The sequence below is a fragment of the Fusarium odoratissimum genome (assembly GCF_000260195.1).
Source record: "Fusarium odoratissimum NRRL 54006 unplaced genomic scaffold supercont1.32, whole genome shotgun sequence".
NCBI lineage: Eukaryota > Fungi > Ascomycota > Sordariomycetes > Hypocreales > Nectriaceae > Fusarium > Fusarium odoratissimum.
The window spans coordinates 158547-180933 of NW_022158716.1; the positions used below are offsets into that span (position 1 = coordinate 158547).

At 45.7% G+C, this 22387-nt stretch overlaps 10 protein-coding genes across 10 annotated transcripts; 4 read left to right on the forward strand and 6 right to left on the reverse strand.

Annotated features, from left to right (window-relative positions):
- Positions 1-229: 229 nt before the first annotated feature.
- FOIG_13301 (uncharacterized protein) lies at positions 230-667 on the reverse strand (the record flags this gene model as incomplete). Its single annotated transcript, XM_031214451.1, has 1 exon — positions 230-667. One exon carries the CDS (start codon positions 665-667, stop codon positions 230-232), a length of 438 nt encoding a protein of 145 aa, XP_031055822.1.
- A 756-nt stretch (positions 668-1423) lies between these two features.
- FOIG_13302 (amt family ammonium transporter) lies at positions 1424-3155 on the reverse strand. Its single transcript, XM_031214452.1, has 2 exons — positions 2949-3155; positions 1424-2872 (listed from the first exon to the last, which is right to left on the reverse strand). Exons 1-2 carry the CDS (start codon positions 3031-3033, stop codon positions 1458-1460), a joined length of 1500 nt encoding a protein of 499 aa, XP_031055823.1. The 5' UTR covers positions 3034-3155; the 3' UTR covers positions 1424-1457.
- Positions 3156-5316: 2161 nt separating this feature from the next.
- On the forward strand, positions 5317-6012 carry FOIG_13303 (uncharacterized protein; the record flags this gene model as incomplete). The annotated part of the gene is made up of 1 exon (XM_031214453.1): positions 5317-6012. One exon carries the CDS (start codon positions 5317-5319, stop codon positions 6010-6012), a length of 696 nt encoding a protein of 231 aa, XP_031055824.1.
- A 1759-nt stretch (positions 6013-7771) lies between these two features.
- Positions 7772-8824, forward strand: FOIG_13304 (uncharacterized protein; the record flags this gene model as incomplete). The annotated part of the gene is made up of 2 exons (XM_031214454.1): positions 7772-8091; positions 8158-8824. The coding sequence occupies 2 exons, from the start codon at positions 7772-7774 to the stop codon at positions 8822-8824; spliced, it is 987 nt and encodes a 328-aa protein (XP_031055825.1).
- Positions 8825-10880: 2056 nt separating this feature from the next.
- On the reverse strand, positions 10881-11623 carry FOIG_13305 (uncharacterized protein). Its single transcript, XM_031214455.1, has 2 exons — positions 11157-11623; positions 10881-11103 (listed from the first exon to the last, which is right to left on the reverse strand). The coding sequence occupies exons 1-2, from the start codon at positions 11531-11533 to the stop codon at positions 11016-11018; spliced, it is 465 nt and encodes a 154-aa protein (XP_031055826.1). The 5' UTR covers positions 11534-11623; the 3' UTR covers positions 10881-11015.
- A 1969-nt stretch (positions 11624-13592) lies between these two features.
- FOIG_13306 (uncharacterized protein) lies at positions 13593-13950 on the forward strand (the record flags this gene model as incomplete). The annotated part of the gene is made up of 2 exons (XM_031214456.1): positions 13593-13707; positions 13778-13950. 2 exons carry the CDS (start codon positions 13593-13595, stop codon positions 13948-13950), a joined length of 288 nt encoding a protein of 95 aa, XP_031055827.1.
- Positions 13951-15503: 1553 nt separating this feature from the next.
- On the forward strand, positions 15504-16107 carry FOIG_13307 (uncharacterized protein; the record flags this gene model as incomplete). Its single annotated transcript, XM_031214457.1, has 2 exons — positions 15504-15896; positions 15952-16107. 2 exons carry the CDS (start codon positions 15504-15506, stop codon positions 16105-16107), a joined length of 549 nt encoding a protein of 182 aa, XP_031055828.1.
- A 67-nt stretch (positions 16108-16174) lies between these two features.
- FOIG_13308 (uncharacterized protein) lies at positions 16175-17485 on the reverse strand (the record flags this gene model as incomplete). Its single annotated transcript, XM_031214458.1, has 2 exons — positions 16175-16285; positions 17195-17485. 2 exons carry the CDS (start codon positions 17483-17485, stop codon positions 16175-16177), a joined length of 402 nt encoding a protein of 133 aa, XP_031055829.1.
- A 688-nt stretch (positions 17486-18173) lies between these two features.
- FOIG_13309 (uncharacterized protein) lies at positions 18174-18545 on the reverse strand (the record flags this gene model as incomplete). The annotated part of the gene is made up of 1 exon (XM_031214459.1): positions 18174-18545. One exon carries the CDS (start codon positions 18543-18545, stop codon positions 18174-18176), a length of 372 nt encoding a protein of 123 aa, XP_031055830.1.
- Positions 18546-19111: 566 nt separating this feature from the next.
- Positions 19112-21023, reverse strand: FOIG_13310 (uncharacterized protein; the record flags this gene model as incomplete). The annotated part of the gene is made up of 8 exons (XM_031214460.1): positions 19112-19333; positions 19383-19489; positions 19547-19792; positions 19840-19975; positions 20028-20185; positions 20254-20368; positions 20428-20625; positions 20697-21023. The coding sequence occupies 8 exons, from the start codon at positions 21021-21023 to the stop codon at positions 19112-19114; spliced, it is 1509 nt and encodes a 502-aa protein (XP_031055831.1).
- Between the last annotated feature and the right edge of the window lie 1364 nt (positions 21024-22387).

The following is a 22387-nucleotide window of genomic DNA, read 5'->3' on the forward strand; positions in this document are numbered from 1 at the left end:
ACCAGTCGGAGGTCGAGCTGCTTGTGCCACGCCCCGTCGCGCAAGAGGTCCCCAGATCTTTGGTCTAGTTCACGTTGTGCATATCAGAGATAAAAGGCTGAGTGCATGGCAGATCAGCACACCCCATGTCCCAGTATCCCATTTACCCCTATTTCCAAAGGCACTGTATACCGCGAGGCACAGCTTCTCAGCGTGGCCATTGGTGCACATACGTTAAGGAAATCTTGTCTTAAACCAAAAGCTCCCATGCTGCCTTGGCAGTGATGCCCAGAAGCACAAATGAACTTGCGGCAAAAGTGGGGAAGCGCAGGTTAAGGTTGTTGGTCGTGACGTGAATGATGCTGTGAAGGAATCTCAGACCGACATAGCCCCACGCCAGGCGCACCGTGACCTTGTCCTTAACACCCAACAAGGTCAAAGCAAGCATTACGGCATAGAACTGAGTAGGTTGCTCGAGCAAGTTATTGAAGTTGTCAGCCGGCCACTGCACGTAAGGAGGCAGTTTGTCTGCTTTCTGCCTCTTGACCGTGGCGGGATCGAACGTGACGTCGTACTTAGAAAGCGCTGGAATTCGGCGTGCATACAAGAGGCCTTCCATTGCGAATGTCCAAGTGCTGAGGCCGACCAGAGGACCCAGGAGCGGCAGATTGTGAATAGAGGGAGACATGATGCGTATCGGAAAGTTGTTTTAAAGATGAATGAGTAGGTGTAATTGTCTCGGTATAGGTATGCAGTCAAGGGAAGAGCTGCGCATCTATGATAGTGATGCAATAAGTAATAAAGCAGAAATTATAGAGATTTATATAATTATCGCTTTGCTATGCGAATATAACCTCAAAATGGTAAGTGGTACATAAATCCGTTAAGTCCGCCAAGTCCGTCAAGCTTACTAAGTACCAACCGCTTAAAGAATTTTCCTACTCAAATTTATAATCAATTCAGCCAAACTGACTCAAGAACTTAAATTAATTTAGATATGGAACATTTCTATCAAGACTCCATCCACAAGCTAATGGATATGCCAAGAAGGGTGTATTATGTCGCGTGATGAGATTGTCACTGTTAAAGGGGTCTGCTGAACCTCGAGCTAAACCTGTTTCTTAGTGGATCTATTACGCCCGGTCTCCACATGACTTATGAAATGAAGGATTTGCCAGTATTCTAATGATTTAACAAACTTGCTATATCCTCCTTTCGGGCTCCAGAGTGTCGGCTTCCATTAATTTGCAGAGCACGCGGCCTATGGATAGCCTTTTGCGGGTAGGAAGAAGCATTGAATATGTACTAGGCGTACTTGGCAATTAGCAGCATCTCAGCTGAGGATCTTTATTGCTTTTCTACTCTCTCTATGATTAAACTTTAAGCTGAGCTGTAGGAATACTTGAGTTTTTTTATCAATACCTATCAGATCTGTCTGTTTAGTGTTCACACACACATATATATATACTTATACCTATTTAATTATAGATAGGTTCCCTACTAGGCCCTGCCTTTTCCTTATCTGCTGATGTCGTACTTCCATGATGGTCTTTAGCTCCAAGCTCAAGGTCTTGACTGTGTAAAGACTCCCCTCTGCCTTGTATACTTCCAGTCCCATGTGCATGGGCTTCGCAGGGACCAAGAACATAAGCATCTTCTCCATGAACTGCATCATCTCCTAAAAGTAGCTGATCCTCTGTCATTCTAAGTGGAATTCGTAGCACATGCTTAATAAAGAGCATGATAAGGCTGGTCCAGACAAGGTTCCAGCCGATTATAAAGCATGCACCCGCCATTTGGTACCCAAGCTGCATACCGTTACCAGCGATGGCTCCTCCGGGATTGGTCAGACCAAAGGCTGCGCAACCATCCACAGTAGCCCAAAGACCTGTACCAAACCCTCCAACAACACCAGCCACCATGTGAGTGTGCATGACACCAAGTGTGTCGTCAAAGTTGCGCTCCAGAAAGGTCATCTTCTTGGCCAAGATATTCATGGTGAACCACGGAACCGAGCCTGAGCCAACACCAAGAAGGATTGCGCCCCAGCCTGCGACAACGCCAGCGGCTGGTGTGATGGCAACAAGCCCAGTGATCATTCCCTGCACGGCTCCAATGACGGAAGGCTTCTTGAAGTATGCAATGTCCAGACCCGTCCAGACAAGAAGCGAGACAGCAGTGCAAAGATTCGTGTTCAGCACTGCGACTCCTGCGTCGGCAGAGGCTGCGTAAGGATCACCACCATTGAAGCCGTTCCAGCCAACCCAGAGGATGCCCGCGCCAATGAGAACTGCCAGAATATTGCTTGGTCTGGCATCTGCACGATCACTGCTGAGTCGTGGTCCGATCCAGTAGCTACCGATAAATCCTGCTGTACCCGAGGACAGATGGATGACATATCCTCCAGAATAATCGATAACTCCGAGCTTGAAGAGGAAACCTCCTCCCCAGATTGAATAAGCCCCAACAGTGTAACATAGAGTCAGCCACAGAGGAACATATACCATCCAGGCGTAAAAGTTCATCCGACCGAGGAAAGCTCCGGCAGTAATGACCAAGGTAATGGCGGCAAAGACGAATTGGAAGTACACCATAGTGGCCATGGGGAACTGCTGACCAACGCCGATGGAAGGAAGGTATGATTGCTTCAGCATCGTGTCAATGCCGAGGACATTTCCGGGTTTGGCAACGAATGGAAGCATATACTCTCCAAAGGAAGCCTTGTAACCCCAAAGAACCCAGCAGAGCAGCACTGAGGCAAATGCGTATAGGGCCATGAAGGCACTATTAATGGCCCATTTTCGTTTCATGATTCCTGCATAGAGGACCAAGAGCCCGGGGATCGATTGTAGCGCTACGAGAGAAGCGGCTGTAAGTTGCCATGCATTGTCACCTACACGACGTCAGCCATTGAATGCATGAACGAGAGATGGTTGCCCTCTTGGACGATAGAATATCTAACCACTTACCACTTCCAACACCGGCTTTGGGATCTGGCGTCCACCAAACGACGGACGGCGCGGCTGCAGCAGCCGAAGACGTGGTTGTTGCCATAGCTCACGCTATTAAGCACCGTACTGCGTACAAAAAAAACACAGTCTTATGACGTTCCAGCACAGGCCCACGGGAGAGTCCTCAAGTGCCGGGAATAACGTTTGGGGTTTTTAAGAGCTGGAATCAATGGCGTTTGGAAGAAGTATTTATTCTGATTCCAACTGGAAGCGTCACCATGTGGATCAGCTTTATTATAGCCAATGTCATGTACATGCCAATGGCTTGAGATTGTGAATTTACGTAAGTCGAAAATCATCAAGATTGTCGATAAGTATTATCAAGAGCATGCAGAGTGGGTTTGTGCCGAGTTGCCGCAACTGTGTGGTATGTTAAGCTTCTAAGCCAGAACAAGGTTATCGCAGCATTGTGGTTGGCGACTGCGTGTTCGATCTTTAGCCAGAACACCTGTCAGTCTAATAAAATTAGACCAAGCCAATAATACGTCAGAAAATAACTTTGATTGTGTCTGTGTGCGCCCAAGTCTTGAATGCTTGGGTTAAGGCTTACGTTTTCCAAATCTGTCGGGGCTAACAACCTTTCTGAGTCTTTATATCATATAGCTTTGGTTAGCCAGTCAGATAGATAATGAGATTGCCCGTGGGGAAACTTCTTGGCAAAAGCTTGTCTGACTCTAAATATAGATTCAGGCATTATATGTGCAAGATCGGACTAGTCGTCGTAAATTGCTCAAGACCTACTCCATAACGCTATCTTATCTCGGCTTAGACGGCAGCTACATCGTGGCGTCAGCAGAAGCTAGTCTAGAGGTTGACGAAACCGAACCTACTGTGGCTTGTGAACTGATAAGATATATCGAATAAGGGGTTAAGACTCTCATAAGATAGGGGATTACTAGGTGATGGATGGTATGTCGTCTGGGGAGGAGATGGTTGGGCCAGTAAACGGCGTTTGTCTTATCTGGCGCTAGTACATAATTAGCTCTCCAGAGCCGATATTGCCGAGTTATACAGATATGTCTAGGACATGTATCCCAAGCGTTTATTTTCTCTTATTAATTTCTGGTTCCCCTTCTCGAAGGTAATTGTCTCTAAAAACTAACACCAGGGGAAGTTTGGTTATCATTAGTATTATTAAATACTGCTATAGTATTTGTTAATCTGATTATTGTGCCTCTCACTTTCTAGTGAGCTTGCAATATGTCTTTAATTACAAGTTGGGAAATGCTTTATCTTGAAATTAACATGCGGGGAAATATTATAAATATACTTACAGGACCTTCACCTGAGTTATGCTCTTGGGTGGAAATACCCTCTTTGCAGTAGAGTATGGAGCAGCGACTTTGTCTAATTATAAACATTTTGAAGGTGAAGAGCAACAACAAAGAAAAGACTGCACAAGACGATATCTTCTAATACTCTCAGCTGCAAGCTGAGTGTAGACTGCCAGTTAGGTTCAATTAAGATAGGGTCTTCGTCATAAGATGGAGGATTAAACAATCATTCAATGATATCAAAAGTGCGAAGGAAAAGAGTATAAAATTGTATATGAAAAAGCATGGAAAAGCTAAAGTCCTAAGGGAGATCCATACCTTTATGTCTGTCACCACAGACATCCATCTGACCCTACCGAGGCTAGACCTCTTACCCTGGAGTGCTTGCCACAACCGTCATAATATTTAATGAAGACTAGTTTATAGACAAAAGCTACCTACTGCATGCTTAATAAGATTAGACTCACCGAGAGTTGGGCTATTGAAATTGCTGCTGGTATCTTCTAAAGACTACTCCGTACTTGTGCACGACTAGACAAGCTTTCTTATAGGCGAGAAAGCTGTCATCTTACGTATAGCTTAATCCCAGAAAGAGAACCGATAACTCGTAGAAAAAGCAAGGGAGCCCGGAACCGGGAACTAATGTATTGGGTCAGAATATCTTATTCCATTACAATACAGGTTACACAATCTTCTTCCATGTCTTCCGGCTTTCAGTGGCTTCCAAAATGCTATTTGCCGTTGGTACTTCCTGCGCCTATATTTTGACGGTGACTGCGGGGCTATTCTCCTGATGCCACTTCGGCACTTCGAGGCGGATAGCTCGATGTTGACTCGCTATCGGTATAAAGCGGAAAGGTTATCTGCTGAACGATAGTTACAAAGTACCTGATGTGCCCGGCTCAATCTCTGATACTTCATCTTTGCAAATATTGCTCTATCCCAATTAACTGTCCAACCTAAACCTTCCCTAGAGGCTCCAGTACAAGCTGGCCATATACACGCACTCTTCTTTCTCAAACTAGTTGCTACTCCTGTGACCGACGCTGCACATGGCGCCATCTGTTGAACACTTCAAATTCCGGATTCTTATAGTGGGCGCCGGACCCGTCGGTTTGACCGCGGCTGCAGCACTCAGTCAAGATGGGCACTCTGTAACTGTCCTCGAAAAACATCCTGACCTCCAGGCCCAAGGTGGTACACTTACCGTCCAACCAGCCGCCGCACGAACGTACACGCACATCGGGCTCGGCGCAGCTCTGGAAGCTATCAGCATCACTGGCCATGGCCTCCATTTTTGGTCGTATAAGGACTCCTCTGGGCCTATAGGTGTTGTGTCTTACGGGAACATGAAAGCGTTTATGAATGAGAGGCCAGCTGTGCAACGGATGGCATACGATGCGTCGATCGCAGCTGGAGTGACTGTTTCGTTCGATTGTCATGTCATTGGGCTAGGCCAGAACGCGTTGCCCGTCAGATTGTGGACGGCAGATGGCCGAGAATACACCGCCGACCTCATAATTGCAGCGGATGGAATCAAGTCCAAGATTCAGCGAATGATATACCCGGATAGAGATGTCGGGCCAGTTCCTACTCGCGAGTTCATATTTCAATCCCAGGTACCTCATGATATCCTCATATCGGACGATCGCGTGGCTCCCTACCTCGCACCAAATACGCCCACGGCACACTGGGTCCCAGCAAGTTCTCCATTTGTCGAGCGACAGCGGAAGGCAGCTTCGCAATGACATCAATAGTGATGGATTACGGACTACCACCCGCACAAGGCAATATCAACGCTAGTTGGACCATGCCTGGCGATCATGATGAGCTTCGAGACATGTTCAAAGCCTTTCCGGTACCGCAGCGCGCCTACCTGGAGCACGTAAGCAAATGCACGAAATGGCGTATTGCCATCGCTGCCGAGATTCCCAAGTGGATTGGCAAAAGCAGCCGCGTGATCCTGTCGGCGATGCCTACTACTTCAGCAGGCATGCTCCTTATTAAACCTAAATTGACCATACTGTCCATAGTAGCCGAAGAGCTCCGCCGGCTTATATATGGGCTACGTTGCATGCTCTCCGCCTTAAGGCAATGCTATACCCGCAAATTGAGATACTTGTTTAAACGTCCAACTTTCAGCTTTCTTACGCCAGGTCTAGACTCGATGTACTCGCCATTTCAATAGTCCGAGAAGTGGCGACGCCACAATGAAACTCTGACCACAATGCGGACACATCCTTCCGACAGCGGGAGGAGGATCACAACCCGTAGGGGCTAGGATTAAAGCCACTCAACAGCCAACGGTAATTTCCGCTGTTACTCTGATGCAAGAGTGAACAGTGAGTTCGGTGGTCTTGTGTGAGAGGGAAGAGATGATCTTTGGATGCTGGCCCCAGTTGCACAAACAGCTATTGCCATCCCCAATGCAGCTATGCGTTTCATAAGTACTGCTCGGTCTGAGGCCCTTGATCGTTACTCCAATCTCGTGCAAGGGTTCGGCATTCAGCTGACCAGCCATTACTATCAGTGTCTCACAAATGATATAGCACGGAAATGAATTCTCTCAAACTTTACCTGAATAAGGAAGTGATTTCTGCATTGGGCTCATTTAATTGACGCCACGCAAGCCATCAAACGTTCTTATTGCACCACAGGTAAAAGCCTTAGCATACATTGATCCACACTTGTTCTCGATTGAACTGGGCTTTCAAGGTATTTGATAGACCAATCTACAGTAGCGGAGACGATACGTACGTTCCAAAAACGTTACACCTAACAGCTGATACCCCAACCTCTGGCGAACCTGAACATTTCCACTCGCCACCAGAGTCGCGATGGATCGATAATAAGCCAGGCCCGTATTCCAGGCTGTTGTGTTCGATAATCAGGTGCGAAGAAGCTAAGGTTCCAAAAGCCTAACCGACCTTTCCTCCCAACTTTCAGTGAGGTCTTCTCTTAGTTATGCTGAGAAGTCTGCCTTTGAAGCAGGACATTGCAAAATAGTAGTATGTGAGAGCATTGAGCACGGTCTTTAGACGTCAGAAGATCATCAATGAGCAGGGCTGAAAGCCCCTTTTGTACACGGACATTAGATTCAGTTGGCGGGATCTGAGTAACCCAGTATGCTCTATTCGATGCAGTATCAGAAGCTAGTTACATATATCTTGCAGAACGGACAAAATACCGAGGTTCTCGAACTGTGGCCGATATGTGTTATTGGTTGTTGAGCTTTACGGCTGAAAGGATTTTCTTCCCGCGTGATATTATGTGCAAGGTAGGTATGCAAGCCACCTCAAGTCTAGATTCTCGGCCTTCATGCTGAGGTTGCTAAACGAGTGATATTAGTTGAGGCGGGGTTCCGTCCTTTTGCCTTCCTTGCCCCTTCACCTCCTCTATTAACACGTATTGAGCAGAAGGCATTGCTTCCCTCTCCAAAAAGGAAACCCCATATTCCTGACACCAAACAGAGCCGCATCCGAAGGGAGACGAATGCTATAAGTCCCAATGACCACTGATTTGCACAAACCCGATCCTGTGCCTCAGCCACCGGCACAGAAGCTAGCCCGACGAGACGATATTGAGAAGCTGATCTCTGGCACACTTACCCTGACAGTTGCCCCAGATCCAACATGCGGATATGGCGCGTTTGGCCAAAATTGGCTATGTCCGTTGGGGGGGCGCTGCGTATGGGAATCGGGCGAAATCAACCGTGCGTGGTGCGAATCGGGCCGCCCGCCCGCAACTACGTGTTTTGACAGCACCGACTACTACGACCCAGCCAAGTGTAACATTGAATGTCAAAACAACGTCTATAATGTTTATTGGTGAGTTCAAATATCTTTTGTTTCTTTCGGCAGTTGGTTTATTCTGACACACTGTTATATTTGTAGCGGTTCGGCTGTCGCGCCCTTGTGCGGTACCTTTGCATTTAGCGACGGCGTTCTCGCCTATGGGTGCAGTATATCCGCATTCACTATCTTATACGATAGTATAACTTCTCTATACCCTCGCAAACTTGACACCGTGGTCGTTGTGGATGGGCATCAAGTTACGGGTGGATCAATGAATTCGAATTTGGCAATAACTATAACAAAACTAGTATCTGCCACAAAGACAAGCCTCCCGATTGCAACATCTGTACCTGGATCTACGTCTTCCAGCCATAGGTCAGGTACCAATGTTGGTGCGATCGTTGGTGGTATAGTTGGCGGCCTGGCCGTCATCGTTATAGCAATTCTTGGGTTTATGTTTCTCCGCCGCCGACGAGGCAGAAGGGAGAGTGGATCTGGGTTGGACTCAGGCTCGTCACCCCAGCCTCAATTTATACCTAATGTACAAGACATGGCCCAAGCCGGACACCAGTACGATACCGTACCAGTTCAATCAAGCCCTGCACCCCCTTATCCAAAGTCGCCTCTTGTTGAGGCAGCCAGCCCCTCATCTCCTCATCCAACGTCGCTTCTTGTTGAGGCACCCAGTCCGGATACTGTATGGAGTCATGAGCTTGACAGTGGGAGGACGGGTCATCATCGTGGGTCGATTCAGGAGATGGGTTAGGATTTTCAATTTCAAGTCACGGTTTGGGTTCTTTTGGTCGATGATTGTTCCAGATTGAATTTGAATGTGTGAGGCGTAAAATTATTACATTTGCAGTGAAACAATACGTTCCGGGACTGTTGAGAACTGACAGGTCTACTAATAGTGAGATCTACGTGGAAGTATTATCCAGGCAATAAAGACAGAGTTTAGCCATAATACACGACGGATCGCCTAGCAGATTATGATTTAGATAGGACCCTTTGATTTTAGTAGTGCTACCTGCTCTCGCGAAATAGCACAGAGCCGGGGCTATCTTATATATATGGCTAAGTAGTTAAGGATTATGCTAATAGAAACTAATTACTAAATAAGTAATAAGCTTCTAATATATAATTTATACAAGCTCTGCCTAGCTTATAATTAACTGCTTTTTAATTAAATATTTATTATAACTAATAACATAAAATAAATATAATATAGTTTTAGAATTATTATTTAAATATAATATAAAATAACTTATTTATATAACTAGGTTCAGGCTATAATTAAGGCAGCTAATTATGGTAATATTAACTTAATAAAGTTTATTTACTAAGAGGTAATAAATATTTAAATTATATAAGATTTTAAGAATACTTAGTTATATTCTTTAAAACTAACTCATAAACTTTAAAAAAAGATATTATAATTTTAAATAATTTTTATTATAAAAAAGATAACTTTTTTACTACTTGAAGAAAAGGTAAATTATAATATATAAAAAAGGTAAATTAGCTAATATACTATAGTAATAAGTAGTAAGGTCTTATATTTAGCATAAAGGCGCCTAGCTTGTGCCAGCTATTCTCCTTGGCTAATGCTATGCTATAATGTCCGAGGTGACTTACTAGATCCTCTCCTATGAGATCTATTTTTGCTGACGATTATATAAATCAGACCTTAAACTTATTGACCAGGTGTTCCATAGCCTGGGTTTTAACTGGGCAAACCAATGTCTAGAGCCCTTATCATAATAACCTTACGAAGAAGTCAACGAGGAGCGCCCCTGGAAGAAATGGGCTGCTGAAGAAGTTTATCACAGCGCGCTTGTTGGCCACTACATTTTCGACGGCCAACTAAGCTATCTCTCAGGTCAACCAAGAGCTGGTACACTACATGCCATAGATACTGTCAAGCTTTCCGCTTGTTCAAAGGCTTTTAAAGCGCGGGATGCTCAGGAGTGGCGCCGAGCGATGGCCAACAGCAATCCGAAGGGCCTGTGCTCTTTCAGTGATATTTATCACGAGATCTTCACCATTAAGGATACGCGTAAAAGCATCACTAGATGTACATGTTGTACTTGAATGTCTACACACGCTGGTCCGACAGAACCGCAAGGCACCATCTTCAAAGTCGATCGTCAAAATACCAGCACTCCCCGATGTGAAGCAAGCTCCAGTGCGGGTGTTCTAGCTTTTAAATAACACATAGTCCTTTGATGAGACCGAGCGCCTAGAGTTAATGAGTAGATAGCACTTTATCTGCCTTGACCTTTTCTGCGACTCCATGGAACCTTTTGACCAAATCTGTCGACATCTTCAGATTGACTAGCACATTTTTAAGTCAGAAAACAGCGGCAAAGAGCTTAAGGTCTCGATGGAGTGGATCAGAGGGTCTACTGATGCTAGATGTGCCCTTTTACGCGCCGTTGCTATACAGGACAGCGTCAATCGACTCCCATTCAACCGCACAACACCTTCTGGGTGCCCTTGTCTATATTCGCCGCCTCAGTCATTTATTGGCTTAGTCTTCTAAATGGTATGATATCTATGTCTGTGCCTGCATCGGTACACTTGGAGTCTACACTGATTGATCAGACAAACACCGGGAGCTTAGGGCAAGATGTCTCTTTGAGATTTAACGTCATAAAGGCCTGGGTCTTTTTCCAAAAGACAAACTACGGTATAGGACCAGCCCGAAATCTGCCATTTGAGATGAAAAAGATGCAGACTATAATGCATGGGGTTGCTGGCCAATGAGGCATGCCTGTCGAGATGGTAACCGTTTTGTCACAACTAGAAACTTTGAAGCCGATGGAAGATTAAGCAAGAACCCATCAAGTTCTTCGTCCTCTGCGAAGCGGAGATAGACTGCAATAGTATATATGTATTTGTGAAATAGCTATGTGTTTGTGAACAAGATGTATCGCTATTCGGCGCCAATGAACTTTTTATGCATGCTCGCAAGGGTCATTAACATGGCGAAGCATAGCTTGGAGATTCAGACCAGTGTCACCGTGACAGATTGCGTCGCCGATGCTATTTAAATGTCAGATCTAGTCGTTGTCAAATGGGGGCCATATTGAACTTACTGTGAGCTGCACTTGTCACGAATATAGCTGACAACCCAAGCTGCCTCGCTCATCTTGAGGTGAGTATTCTGGGCGGCCCAGTACTCATTCGCTACACAGATCTTGGCCTGGCCCCATCTATATTCAAACTGCCATTGCTGGCCGCTAGTTTGGAAATGGAGAAGGAATGTGTTACCGCCAATCTTGTAAAGTTGATCAATCAGTCCTTGGATGTCCTGCGAAGGAATGGATCGCCAGCCGCTGTTATTGCTACCCGTGTTATAGCAATAGTCGCCTCTTTTGAAAATTCCTTCGGATTCATGCTCGGGTTTCGATATCGCAGCGGCCATGGCGGCTGGAAGGCCGGCGATTAGGGTTAAGACTGAGGGGAGATGCATGATGTTTTGATATGGAAGATTGATGAATGCAGAGAGTGCTAATGGTTGCTGAGAAGCCTGAGAAATAAAAAAAAGCACATTCAAGATGCGTTTATATATAAGGACTATATGGTTTAAACCTCGGCCAGGTGTTTAGAGTATCATATCTCATGTGTTCAATAGGTGGATAAATTACAGCTGACTAAGTGGATGTGTAATGACTTGTGATGCTTATGAAAGCCTTTGGTTATATAGAAATACAGAAAAAAGAGACAAGGCTCAGGTAACACTAATGCATGTAGTAAGGTAAACGAAATTTCCTCGTATTTCGGCGGGGTTTTTGGCGGGCCAAAGTGGGCTTTGACCCGTTATGTTCCTTTCCAAGCGTCGGCACTCAAGTGGCACGGCGAAAAAGGCCCGAAGCGGCCGCCTTATCCTAACTTCCTTTTATAGTTAATTATGTATGTGAATAGTCCCATAAGTAACATTGTCATTGGTGGAGTACAGTCCAACGATGTTATTCGCCTTAGCTTCCAGCTATTGGCGCCATACTATGGCGGCCATAGGACTGTGACAAACGCCCTGAATCAAATTCTCAATCCCTACTCCGTACTGATTTCCACATTCATACTCTCGCATGTCATTTCGAACTCATCATCGGAGCCCATAGGCAATACTCATCAATGTTCTTTAGCAGAACATTCATTGGCTTCGCTCGTTAACTTATTTTCGTTATCTTCCTGAGACTCCTTCTTTTCATCCTATTCAAGTAAGTCCTCATTGTCTCTGTGCGTGGATGGGTCGGCCTGTGGGTCATCTGTTAAAATCAGTCTCAATGGGTATGCAACATTTATGAAAAATTTGTAAGACTACTTTTAAATACCCTCAAGTCCATTTGGTAGACTTTTTATAATGGCTGAATACTTCTTCCATATTGAAACATCAGAACTTTCCTTACTATCGCCACGAGTCTCCGGCTGGGTTGTACTGGTTGACGGTTTTGCCTTGTGAGTGATCGTGATTGTTACATTAGATGTGATAGGGTATGTCACCTGCATCGGCTTCGCACCTGAGTTTCTAGTGACAGGTATGTTTATTGCTTGGGGCGTTTTACTAGCAAGAACCCTAGTACTGATTGCAATTCTACTGGCTGGGAATTTACTAGTAATAGTGAAGGCAAAGGTCGCCGCGCGGACTTCTCACGTGTCTCCAATAGGTGTTGAGGCGATGGTTCCTGATGACATGAGATCATTAGCAACTCAAAAGGACTGCAGATGGCCATTCTAATTAGGGTCTTTATCTGCTACTGTATTATTGCCTGATATCTAAGAAGCAAGCTCCTACAATGGTTCATATAGCGAGCAAACTAGCCTTAAGTACTCCTACTGAGTCAAAATTGGAAAAGGATTGCCAGAATCTCCAAAGTCAATATTATAGCAATGTACCAAATAGTCAATATGGACTTTGCCGTAGATGCGAGGTCCCTCGATCTCTAGTTTATATAATATTTTACTCCTGATGTGCAGTTGATGAGCCGTATACTTTACGCTTGATAAGTTAATCACGCAACAAGCTGCGGTCTTCCTTGATTTGGTGACTTCACCAGCAGGCATAAAATGAGAATGGCAGGCTGCGACACCATTTGAACTGAAAAACCAGTATAATAGAACACAGAACCTGCCACACCTCAAGCCAGATCCAGAGCACTTTTTCAAATACGCTCAACGCGCACTTCAAGGAGTGAATCAACCAGTCATCGGAAAGGGTAAGGGCTCCGTGGCGAAGGACAAGATTGCTTAGACTCACCTGTCGGGTTTCCCTCACTGCTCCCTAGAATCCCCTCTTTGACTACACCCAGTGACATTGCTCAGTGAAGTGTTTCCGGGGGCTACCATGTCACTACTGTCCATCCCCCTGTTGCGGGGCCGACGTCCGTGTTGAGCCCCCCGATCCTTCCTTTCCCCCCAGCGTTTCTCCGTCTTCCAACCTTGTTCTGGTTACCCCGGTTAGTCTGGAGGTTTGTGCACGGATGTCGACTGATGATAGGTCACTCTTAGCAAATTCTCTTTCTTACTCCACTATGCAACTTTTCCGCAAGACTTCTCTATCCCGACCGGAGGGCGAAGCAGGCAAAACATGGCCAGCCATTGCCATGGGCTTCTTTGTTGCATTCGGAGGAGTACTATTTGGTTACGGTGTGGCCCTATGCTTATTATGCAACCTCTCCCAAAGCTGACTTCTTGTCCAGATACTGGACAATCTCAGGCATCCTCTTCATGCCCTACTGGCAGAAACTCTTCAGTACTGGCTACATGGACTCCGATGGCAACCCTAATATTACTACTTCCCAAGAATCAACTCTTGTCTTGATCCTTTCTGCAGGCACCTTCTTCGGAGCTCTAATCACAGCCTTATTTAGCGATTATCTCGGCCGATGATCTGGTCTTATTATTGCCTGCTGGGTATTTAAGCTTGGTGTTATTCTTCAAACGATTGCTACTGCTATCCCAATGTTCATTGCCGGCAGATTCTTTGCCAGTATCGGCGTCTGCATGATCTCGGCAATGAGTATGCTTTCTTATCCTATAATCCTCAGCTCTGGTGACTAATTGGTCTCATACAGTCCCCCTCTATCAGTCCGAAACTGCTCCCAAATGGATCCGAGGTGTGATCATTGGGGCCTACCAGTGGGCTATAACGATCGGCCTTCTGCTGGCTGCGGTCATCAATAATACTACGAGTATGAGAAATAATACGGGATCCTATCGTATCCCGGTTGCCGTCCAGTTCGCTTGGTCGCTTTTCTTGTGCTTTGGCATGCTGGTTCTTCCCAAACCACCTCGGTTTCTTATTATGAAAGATCAGCTAGAGAAGGCTGCATGCTCTCTCGGCGAATCCGCCGTCTTCCATCCGATCACCCTGCCTTGGAGGCTGAGTTGGCCGAGATCCAGGCCAGCTATAATTATGAGAAGAGTCTTGGAGAAGCGTCCTGGTTAGACTGCTTCCGCCCGCCTCTGCTGAAACGCCAGTGTACGGGCATGGCTATTCAGGTTTTGCAGCAACTTAGTAGTGAACTTCATTTTTACGTAAGTAGAGCTATTCCGAACTGAGAAGATTCAATGACTAAGACTTAGTATTGCACTAAATACTTCCAAAATTCTGGAATCTCAAGTGGCTTTGTGATATCTATGATTACCTCTGCTATAAATGTTGCCTCAACAATCCCTGGCATGTATACCATTGATCGGTGGGGCCGCCGACCTCTTCTCCTATGGAATACTAGATTATGATTTTATTTAATTTATATATTATCTTTCATTACAACAGATTTATTTTAAACTTTTAATTATAATTTTAACCTATAACTAAAATCTTACTGATATCCACGACTATTCTAACCCTGCTTCTACTTATAATATTTATCTATTTTAAAGTAATTGGCATAGAGCCTTAGGAGTAAGTGGCTTTCGAGGTTTTGCAGCCGCTTATAGCACGTCTTCAAACAAGGTTTTGGACTTTACTTCTAATTGAAATCTAGACCGCCAGCGGCTCATTAATGCAAATCTCCTACATCCAATTAACATCAGGTTCCGTCATCATAGCACCCTCTCGATCGTGCGAAAATCCAATCTTCTCATTATCCCCCGTGAATCATCGGCACGTCGGTGGCTGCTATAGGGATCGAGAGGAGACTTTGACTTTAGGGCTAGAAGTGCACCTTTATACCTGCTAAGTAAGTGGCTTGGGAAAATGATTGTTTAATTACGTTAACCATTTTACTATTTCTGGCAGTCTTACCTTTTCAAGTAATAAGAAAATATATTAACAGTAGATATATATAATGAGCCTCTTGGATAGTCTATATAAGAACTATTATCCCTATCCTTTAAAGTTTTAATTTTCTCTAACTACTTTTTATTTAAAATCTATTATTAAGATTAAATAAGCTTTACCCTCTGGATCAATACACGGTCCAGTCCTCTCTGTTACCATGTCTTACGGAACTAAGCCTTGCTTCGTTGGTTCTTTTAAAGGGTGGGATGACAAGGCGCTGGAACATCCTACTTTGCGATACTTGAGCAACTTCAACACTGACTTCTGCGAGACCAAGGTCTCCCAGTCGGGGCCGCATACTAAGTGGTTCACGCAGGATTTTGAGTTCCAAACCCAAAGCGGGCAGACCCTCAGAGGAGAGGAGGCCTGGAAGAGGCTAATTCATACAACCCGGTTCTATGACAAATTTTCAATGGAGCCTCTCTCTGCTTTTATCCAGGATACGGAAGACGGATATAATGGCATGGTGTATGCGAATCTATACACTAACTTCGTAAAGCCAGGAGAGAAGAACTGTTCGGATAAAAGGGGAATCAATTGGGAGCTACGTGTGAGTATCGTTTGGGATGTGCAGATACGCCAGCCAAGTACTGAACGTGATTTAGATCCCGAGGGCTTATTATCTTACTTTTGTAAAGGATTCCAGCGGGCTACACGGCCTGAAAGTCAGTAACCTGGTTATCGTTGGGGATGCCTTAGGCACTATGGCGGCAGCGGTTCGCAAGGGGATGGTTTCGCAGGAGAATGCGTTTAGCTTTTAGGTGAACACAATGAACCATTACTCTACATACCAAAATGCTCTCCTATCTGTTGCTGTCCCTTTTTCTTTCACCATATCTCGGAGAATTGCCGCTCGTGGCCGAACAAACGCCTCCACCTTAGACCACTGCGTCTGCTCTTGAACGTCACACCGGGGGAGATATCCATAGGGCTAATAGCCTGGTTCGTGTTTTGCACGAATTACGGGAGTGTTATTGGCTCCAGTTTAGGATGTGTTTGGACAAGTAATTCTCCGATACAAAGCAGTCGAGACTTATGATCTCTGTCCGGCATATTCCGGCTTGATCTCCGCAGGAAAACGGAAGGGATTGGGAATGTGAGACTATCAAAAAGATCTATCATATTTAGCATGAAACCACAGTACTTTACTTCGTATTTCAAGCTTATTTGGACTTTTGAATGTAAGAATTACACATGCTATATCATTTTGGCTGGTCTAGACAAATCTAGTACTTGAATTGCGGGGGTCCTGTAGTTGGCTTTCTGATGGGGAATTCCACTGTGATTTGTTCACCTACACACCATCTTAGAAGCTTGGCCAGTCACGATTTGGTAATCGGTTGGGTGACTATCTGCGGCCCTTGAATTTTGAGATAACACTGCGAGAAGTCTCGAAGTCACGTCAAATGTTCCAGATAACAGGTTTTTAACAATATGAAGATTGATATCGTAATGATCATGTTGCGATGGGCTTATGCAAGCCAGCAGACTTTGTATCAAGCTTTGCCATTGACTTGATTAGTAATTGGAACCGGTCTCCAGTGACTTGTAATATATATACTGTGTACCATATGAAGGCATCTTTACTGCTTAGAGCTGCTCAGCTCAGCCAGCCACAAGCGGGGTACCAGACATTTCCATAATCCACTATTCACATGCCATCGACGTTCAGCCGCGAGCCCCTATCTTTGACCGGAACAAGCCTCCAGCGGGGTCACGACAAGGGTGTAAGACCAATCAAAATGATGAGATCAAAGGGAACCTTTAAACACACCTAATTTGGTGTGTAATAGAAGTACCAGCAGGTCTCTGTTATAAATAGCTACATCACACACTTTGCAGCCGTACCTCGTCTGCTGGCCCCTGGGTTCTTATGCCTGTTATTGGCTGCAGGGATCCTTTTTCGAGCTTCCTTTTCTTAAAGGGTCGGGGCTGCCCCTCCCTAAAGCCCTTACAAGCTAGGCAGTCTGATTTGACACCTCGCCAGACATGGTTGATATCTCTTTGTATGTGTTTTTTATGTATTTCTGTATCACCGATGTCCTCTTCTTCCCTGTACGATATCTCTTTTTTGTCGTTGCAGATGCATTCCTTCCACTTCTGAAGGGTCTTAAAGGGAGGCCACTTAGAGGAGGTCATCTTGAGCTGTAAAATGAAGCTATTAACAAGGGCAATATCGAGAAGGAAGGACCAAAGGAGGGCTTGCCAAGGGCCGCGGCGGAAGGCGATGCCCACAGCTTGGATATAACGAAAAGGCATGTAGCTGCTATCCTGCTAACCGATTTACACGACCTAGGAAAGACGAATTAGTAAGGAACATACGTAGAAATCCCGTCTAATAACCATACCTTGCAGTCTTCTATAGGGATAGCTCATACCTCATTAGAATGAAGGGGAAAGGGGCCTTTGCCGGATTTATCATCCTCTTTGGCATCCTTCAGCTCCTTCGTGATGCCACAGTTAGGGCGCGCTATGCCTATGGCACCATAGCCGGTATCGCAAAGGGCACGGAAGGTATTTGGTAAGGAAAAGAGGTTATCTATAAAGATATAATAGATCGCTTTTAGCAGCATTTTACATGGGTAAATAAGGACACTTTATATATTACTAAGGGCAATATATTCCTTTGGCTTCCTCTTCTTTCCCTGTGACTACAACCCTGGCTATAACTATGACTTTAACTGCAAGCCTAGTATCTGAATAATCACAGCAGTATATAGGAATGCCTTTATAAGCCAAAGCTAGCATAAGAAAAAGCCATTTTGTGTAATAACCTAGACTTTAAACGCTACCAGCGTTAGCTTTCCCATCATAAGGGTAATCTCCTTTAATCGAGAGTTCCTCCAAACTCCTTGGTACCGATCGTTATCAGCTCTACTATCACCTTCCAGACATTCCAAGGCACTTTTGACGGCTCCTTCAATGTCGGCCACTTGAGCAAGGAGATATCCCAGCAAGAACTCGGTCGTCGCCTGATGCTGTAGGAGATGCTGGAGTTGTCCGGCCGGAACTCCGGCTTCCTACTACGTTGCGGGTAGTCACAGGCAGCGCCGTATAGATTGCAGGTGGAGCACTTTGGTTCCGCGCCATCGCACTTGATCTTGATCTTCTTGGTGCGGCAGAAGTTGCAGGCGAGCGTGACGCGGCGGCGCTTTGTTATGCGGGTGTCGTGCCCAATGTCAAGTGAATTGTCGTCCATGTGTCGTGCAACTCTAGATATACACTCTGTATAGGTTCAGGAAGAGTCACCTGTCGCCACGGAAGTGACAACGTGAGTTCGAGGACAGTCAATGCCTCGTTATCTTGTGGATCTCCAAACCTGAACCATGATCTACACTACTAGGCGTGTGCCTGGACTTTTCGTTGAACAGGGACTCCCTCAAATCGAGTTGTGGACTGGAATGCTTGCCACACGGAGGATAATGCGAGAAGCGGTCGGCTTGGAAACATGAATTGTAGAATAAGTGGGAATGTGAGCCATGCTCGTAGCACAAATATCCATACTATAAATACAAGGGTGAAAACCCCAAAGAGGCATATAATTGTCATGGACATCTTGATAGTATTTGATCTCACGACACCAAAGAGGACAGCGGAACTAGGATTATTACTTAAGAATGCACCTTGGGACGCAATCCCGGTACTTCAAGTGAGTTTACTTGCCAGCAGATAAAGCTACCTTCTGGGAGGAAGAGATACTCTTAAGTAGGGATCTGTCCACTACCTTTCCCTACTACAAAGCTATGCTTCTTCCCTATATCGGGCTTAGTAGCCCAGAATCTTGTTTACCTCAGACACTAGACTCTCCTTCTCCTTAGTTGTCTCTGAAGTGCTGAAAGGGCTTAAACCCATCGCTCGCTTTCCAGAGTCACTCAGAATGTCCTCGGTGGTGGCCTTGTCAGAGAACTCGGACTCTCCGGCACCACCGGGGAAGTCAGGCGGAGGAATTCCCTGTAGGAAGGCGTCCCTCTGTTTCGCGACGTAATGCTGAGAATAGTTAGCAAAGGCTCTTCTCGAGGGGTATAAAACGTCATACCGCGTTGCTGGGAGTCAATAGGACCGATGGGATATAGAACACGCAGGCATCTACATCGCCTGTATTGTTGTTCTCTGTACCGTGGATAGTGTCCGCGCTCCAGAACACTGCACAAGTTAGCGTTATCTCGCTTTGCTTCAAGTTAACCAATTAACAGAACTCACCGGTATCACCGGGCTCAACAGTAGGATATGGGATCATAGTCTCGCTCAATCGGAGGTGAGGGTGGTGGTCGGGGTTGTGCTCCTGTGCTGTTCCGGGGTTGGCGCCGTGAAGGAAGACGTTGCCATCGTCATCATCAAGAGAGAACTTCCATCCATCCAGGGAACCGTTTCTAGTAGGCTTAAAGAATGGTCGAAGCATCCAGTAGGCTGTAGAAGGCTGCAGAATAGGATGGACAACCAGTGTTCCTAATCTTGTTAGCGACTCGTTCATCTAATAAACCTTGTATAAGTACCTTGTTGAGGTCCATGGCGAGATAGTCCGAGCCAACCCTGGAAGGTTCGGAACACGGAACATCCTCCTGGTCCGTCGTGCATGTTCATGTTGGCATCAAGTCGACCAGTGAGATCCCATGGGTTATACTCGTCCCACTGTGTAATGTCAGCTACACTCCGGCTTCAGAAGCTCTCATCATTATCATACCTTTCCTTGGAAGATCTTTCGGTAGACGTGATTGTAGGATTTATCCTCCCACCTTTCAACACCTCCGCCATCTACATGGGGCGAAAGGGCAAATTGGGTATCTCCAGGGGGACGAATCTGAACTCGGTCGCAGTATGAGAGGGGAGTGTTGAGATCAACTGTCAAAACCAGGTCAGCTCTTGTATCAGCTCTTGTATCAGCTCAAGTTGTATTAGAGTGTGCTTACTCTTTTGATCAGCGTCAGCAGTATAGAAATGGTTCATCCACGTCTGCGTAGCAAGCATGTTGGGGTGCGATCGTGCCTTGACCTGGGATGGACTCCAGTAGGACTCATAAACAACCTAACAAATGGAGATTAGACTCAGTTTTAAAAAAGCATGAGTAATTATTGGAGACCAACCTTCTTATCTGAGTCCGCAGGGAAGCCCTTGAAGGCATGTCTCGAGAAGTAGCCACGGACATCTTCAAGAAGCGCTTCGGTAGAGTCCTTGGGCATGACGCCCCTGATAACAGCGACACCAGTCCTTCGAACAGCCTCAATGCTGGAGGAGGGTACAGTGTTGGCTTGGATATCAGAGAATTGGACCTGAGGAATGATCTATTGTTTTAGGTTCTATTAGCACCGAGTCTTGTCTTGGAGACAGAAAGACAATTGGCTCATGAACTTACACCTTCCCTTTTCGTAGCAACCTCTTCGGTTCGGACCTTGAGAACCTCAACTAAATCATCCCACGACTTTTGAATCTGCTCTTCAAACCCAATAGTAAGTTGTCGCTTGAGATCTAGGTATCTATCAGGGAGCGGCTCGGCCTTTCGACCAGAGAATGATGTGAAAACAGACGAAATATCTCCCTCCTTCTTGTTCTTCCGGGTGGGAGGCACGGCCTCTGTTGCCATACGTCGTTTGTTGGGGATGGTTCCCGCACATTTGCCAGCCTGGAATGCCGGGCATTTCAGGCACTTTGAGGCTACGGATCTGGTTGAGAGGATGCTCATGGTCGTCTTAGATGTTTGTGAGATCTGGATTGAGATGATGATACTTACTCAGAGTTGGCGAGTCTTGGGCTCTTATAATCCCAACCTCTCCTCGGACTGGCTAGTATGAGCTAGTGGAATGTACTACTCTTGACGTAACCATTGAATGATTCAGGGAATCTTTCCTTCTGTTCCCTAATAAAATATGGAAGTTTTGTCTAGGTGGAGCCTTATAATCCCACAATTAGAACATAACCCAGACCGAGTTGATTAAGTGATATGTAGAAACTCCAGGGTGTGCACTAGCGGAGCTACTTACCTAGGTAGTACCGATCCGCAGCTACCAAATTTGGAAGGGCCGCACCATGGCGGAGATGACTTTGACAGACAATACCTGGCTCAGATTGTCGTTAACTGGGCAGCTGGGGTTAATAGGTATTAATCTAGATACGGCATGAAAGGAAACAGGTCTAGATCAGCCATCAAGAGGAAAAGGAATCCACTGAAGGCAAATACAGCCAACGCGTTTTCTCAAAACCTATCTATCTATGTGATATGGGCGGCCTTGTTGCCGTATATGTCAATCTTATATAAATTGCTATAATCTGGATGGCAAAGACTATAGTGACACACGAATAGACACAGGCGAATAGCTCTCACTTCCGTCATTCACGAGCTTTCGAGTCGCTCCCATCCCCTCGCTTTACGTCATCCATCTCTACCCAGCTGAAAGCTGCTTTAACAGTAGGAATAATTCAATGGCCACTGTAACACACATATCTTGTGAATTGGTCAATTAAGGTAGCTAGTCAGAACCCCAAGCGGGGCACAGATGATAGTGAAAGTCAATAGACACCTATTCTCTCTCTCCTTTCGACGTGCGGGGCCCCGCGACAACGCTTGCCATGCAATGCCGATCCCGTGAATCAGGGCCGGAAGCCAACAAGTCCACGAGAGAAAGTACTTGCGGTGATTGGAATTGTGGTCAGGGGGTTATTGCTTGGTGGGTGGTACTAGAGTACGTATAACAGAGCTGTCCGTGACTCCGTGGCTGGCGGAATCTCCGAGTCTGGACGAGAGCCTGACATCGCTGACACAGTGTTTCTTCACAGACATCTCCTTTCGTAAACCCAGGACCAGAAGAGCGAGATAGGTTTGCCACAACTTGCAAGACTTCCGATATAATGTAGACTGGACTACGCCGTAAGTTGCGGATATACCTAATCCGGACTAGTGTGAAGCCAGGATCTTATAGACGCAGGTGGATCCCAACAAAGAAAATGAACATCACAAGCAATCGGGCTTCTCAGTCAAATTGACTCTCTAGGGTAGGAGAGTTTAAGAGATCTAATCCATGCTCCTATAACAGAACGATGGCAATCTAG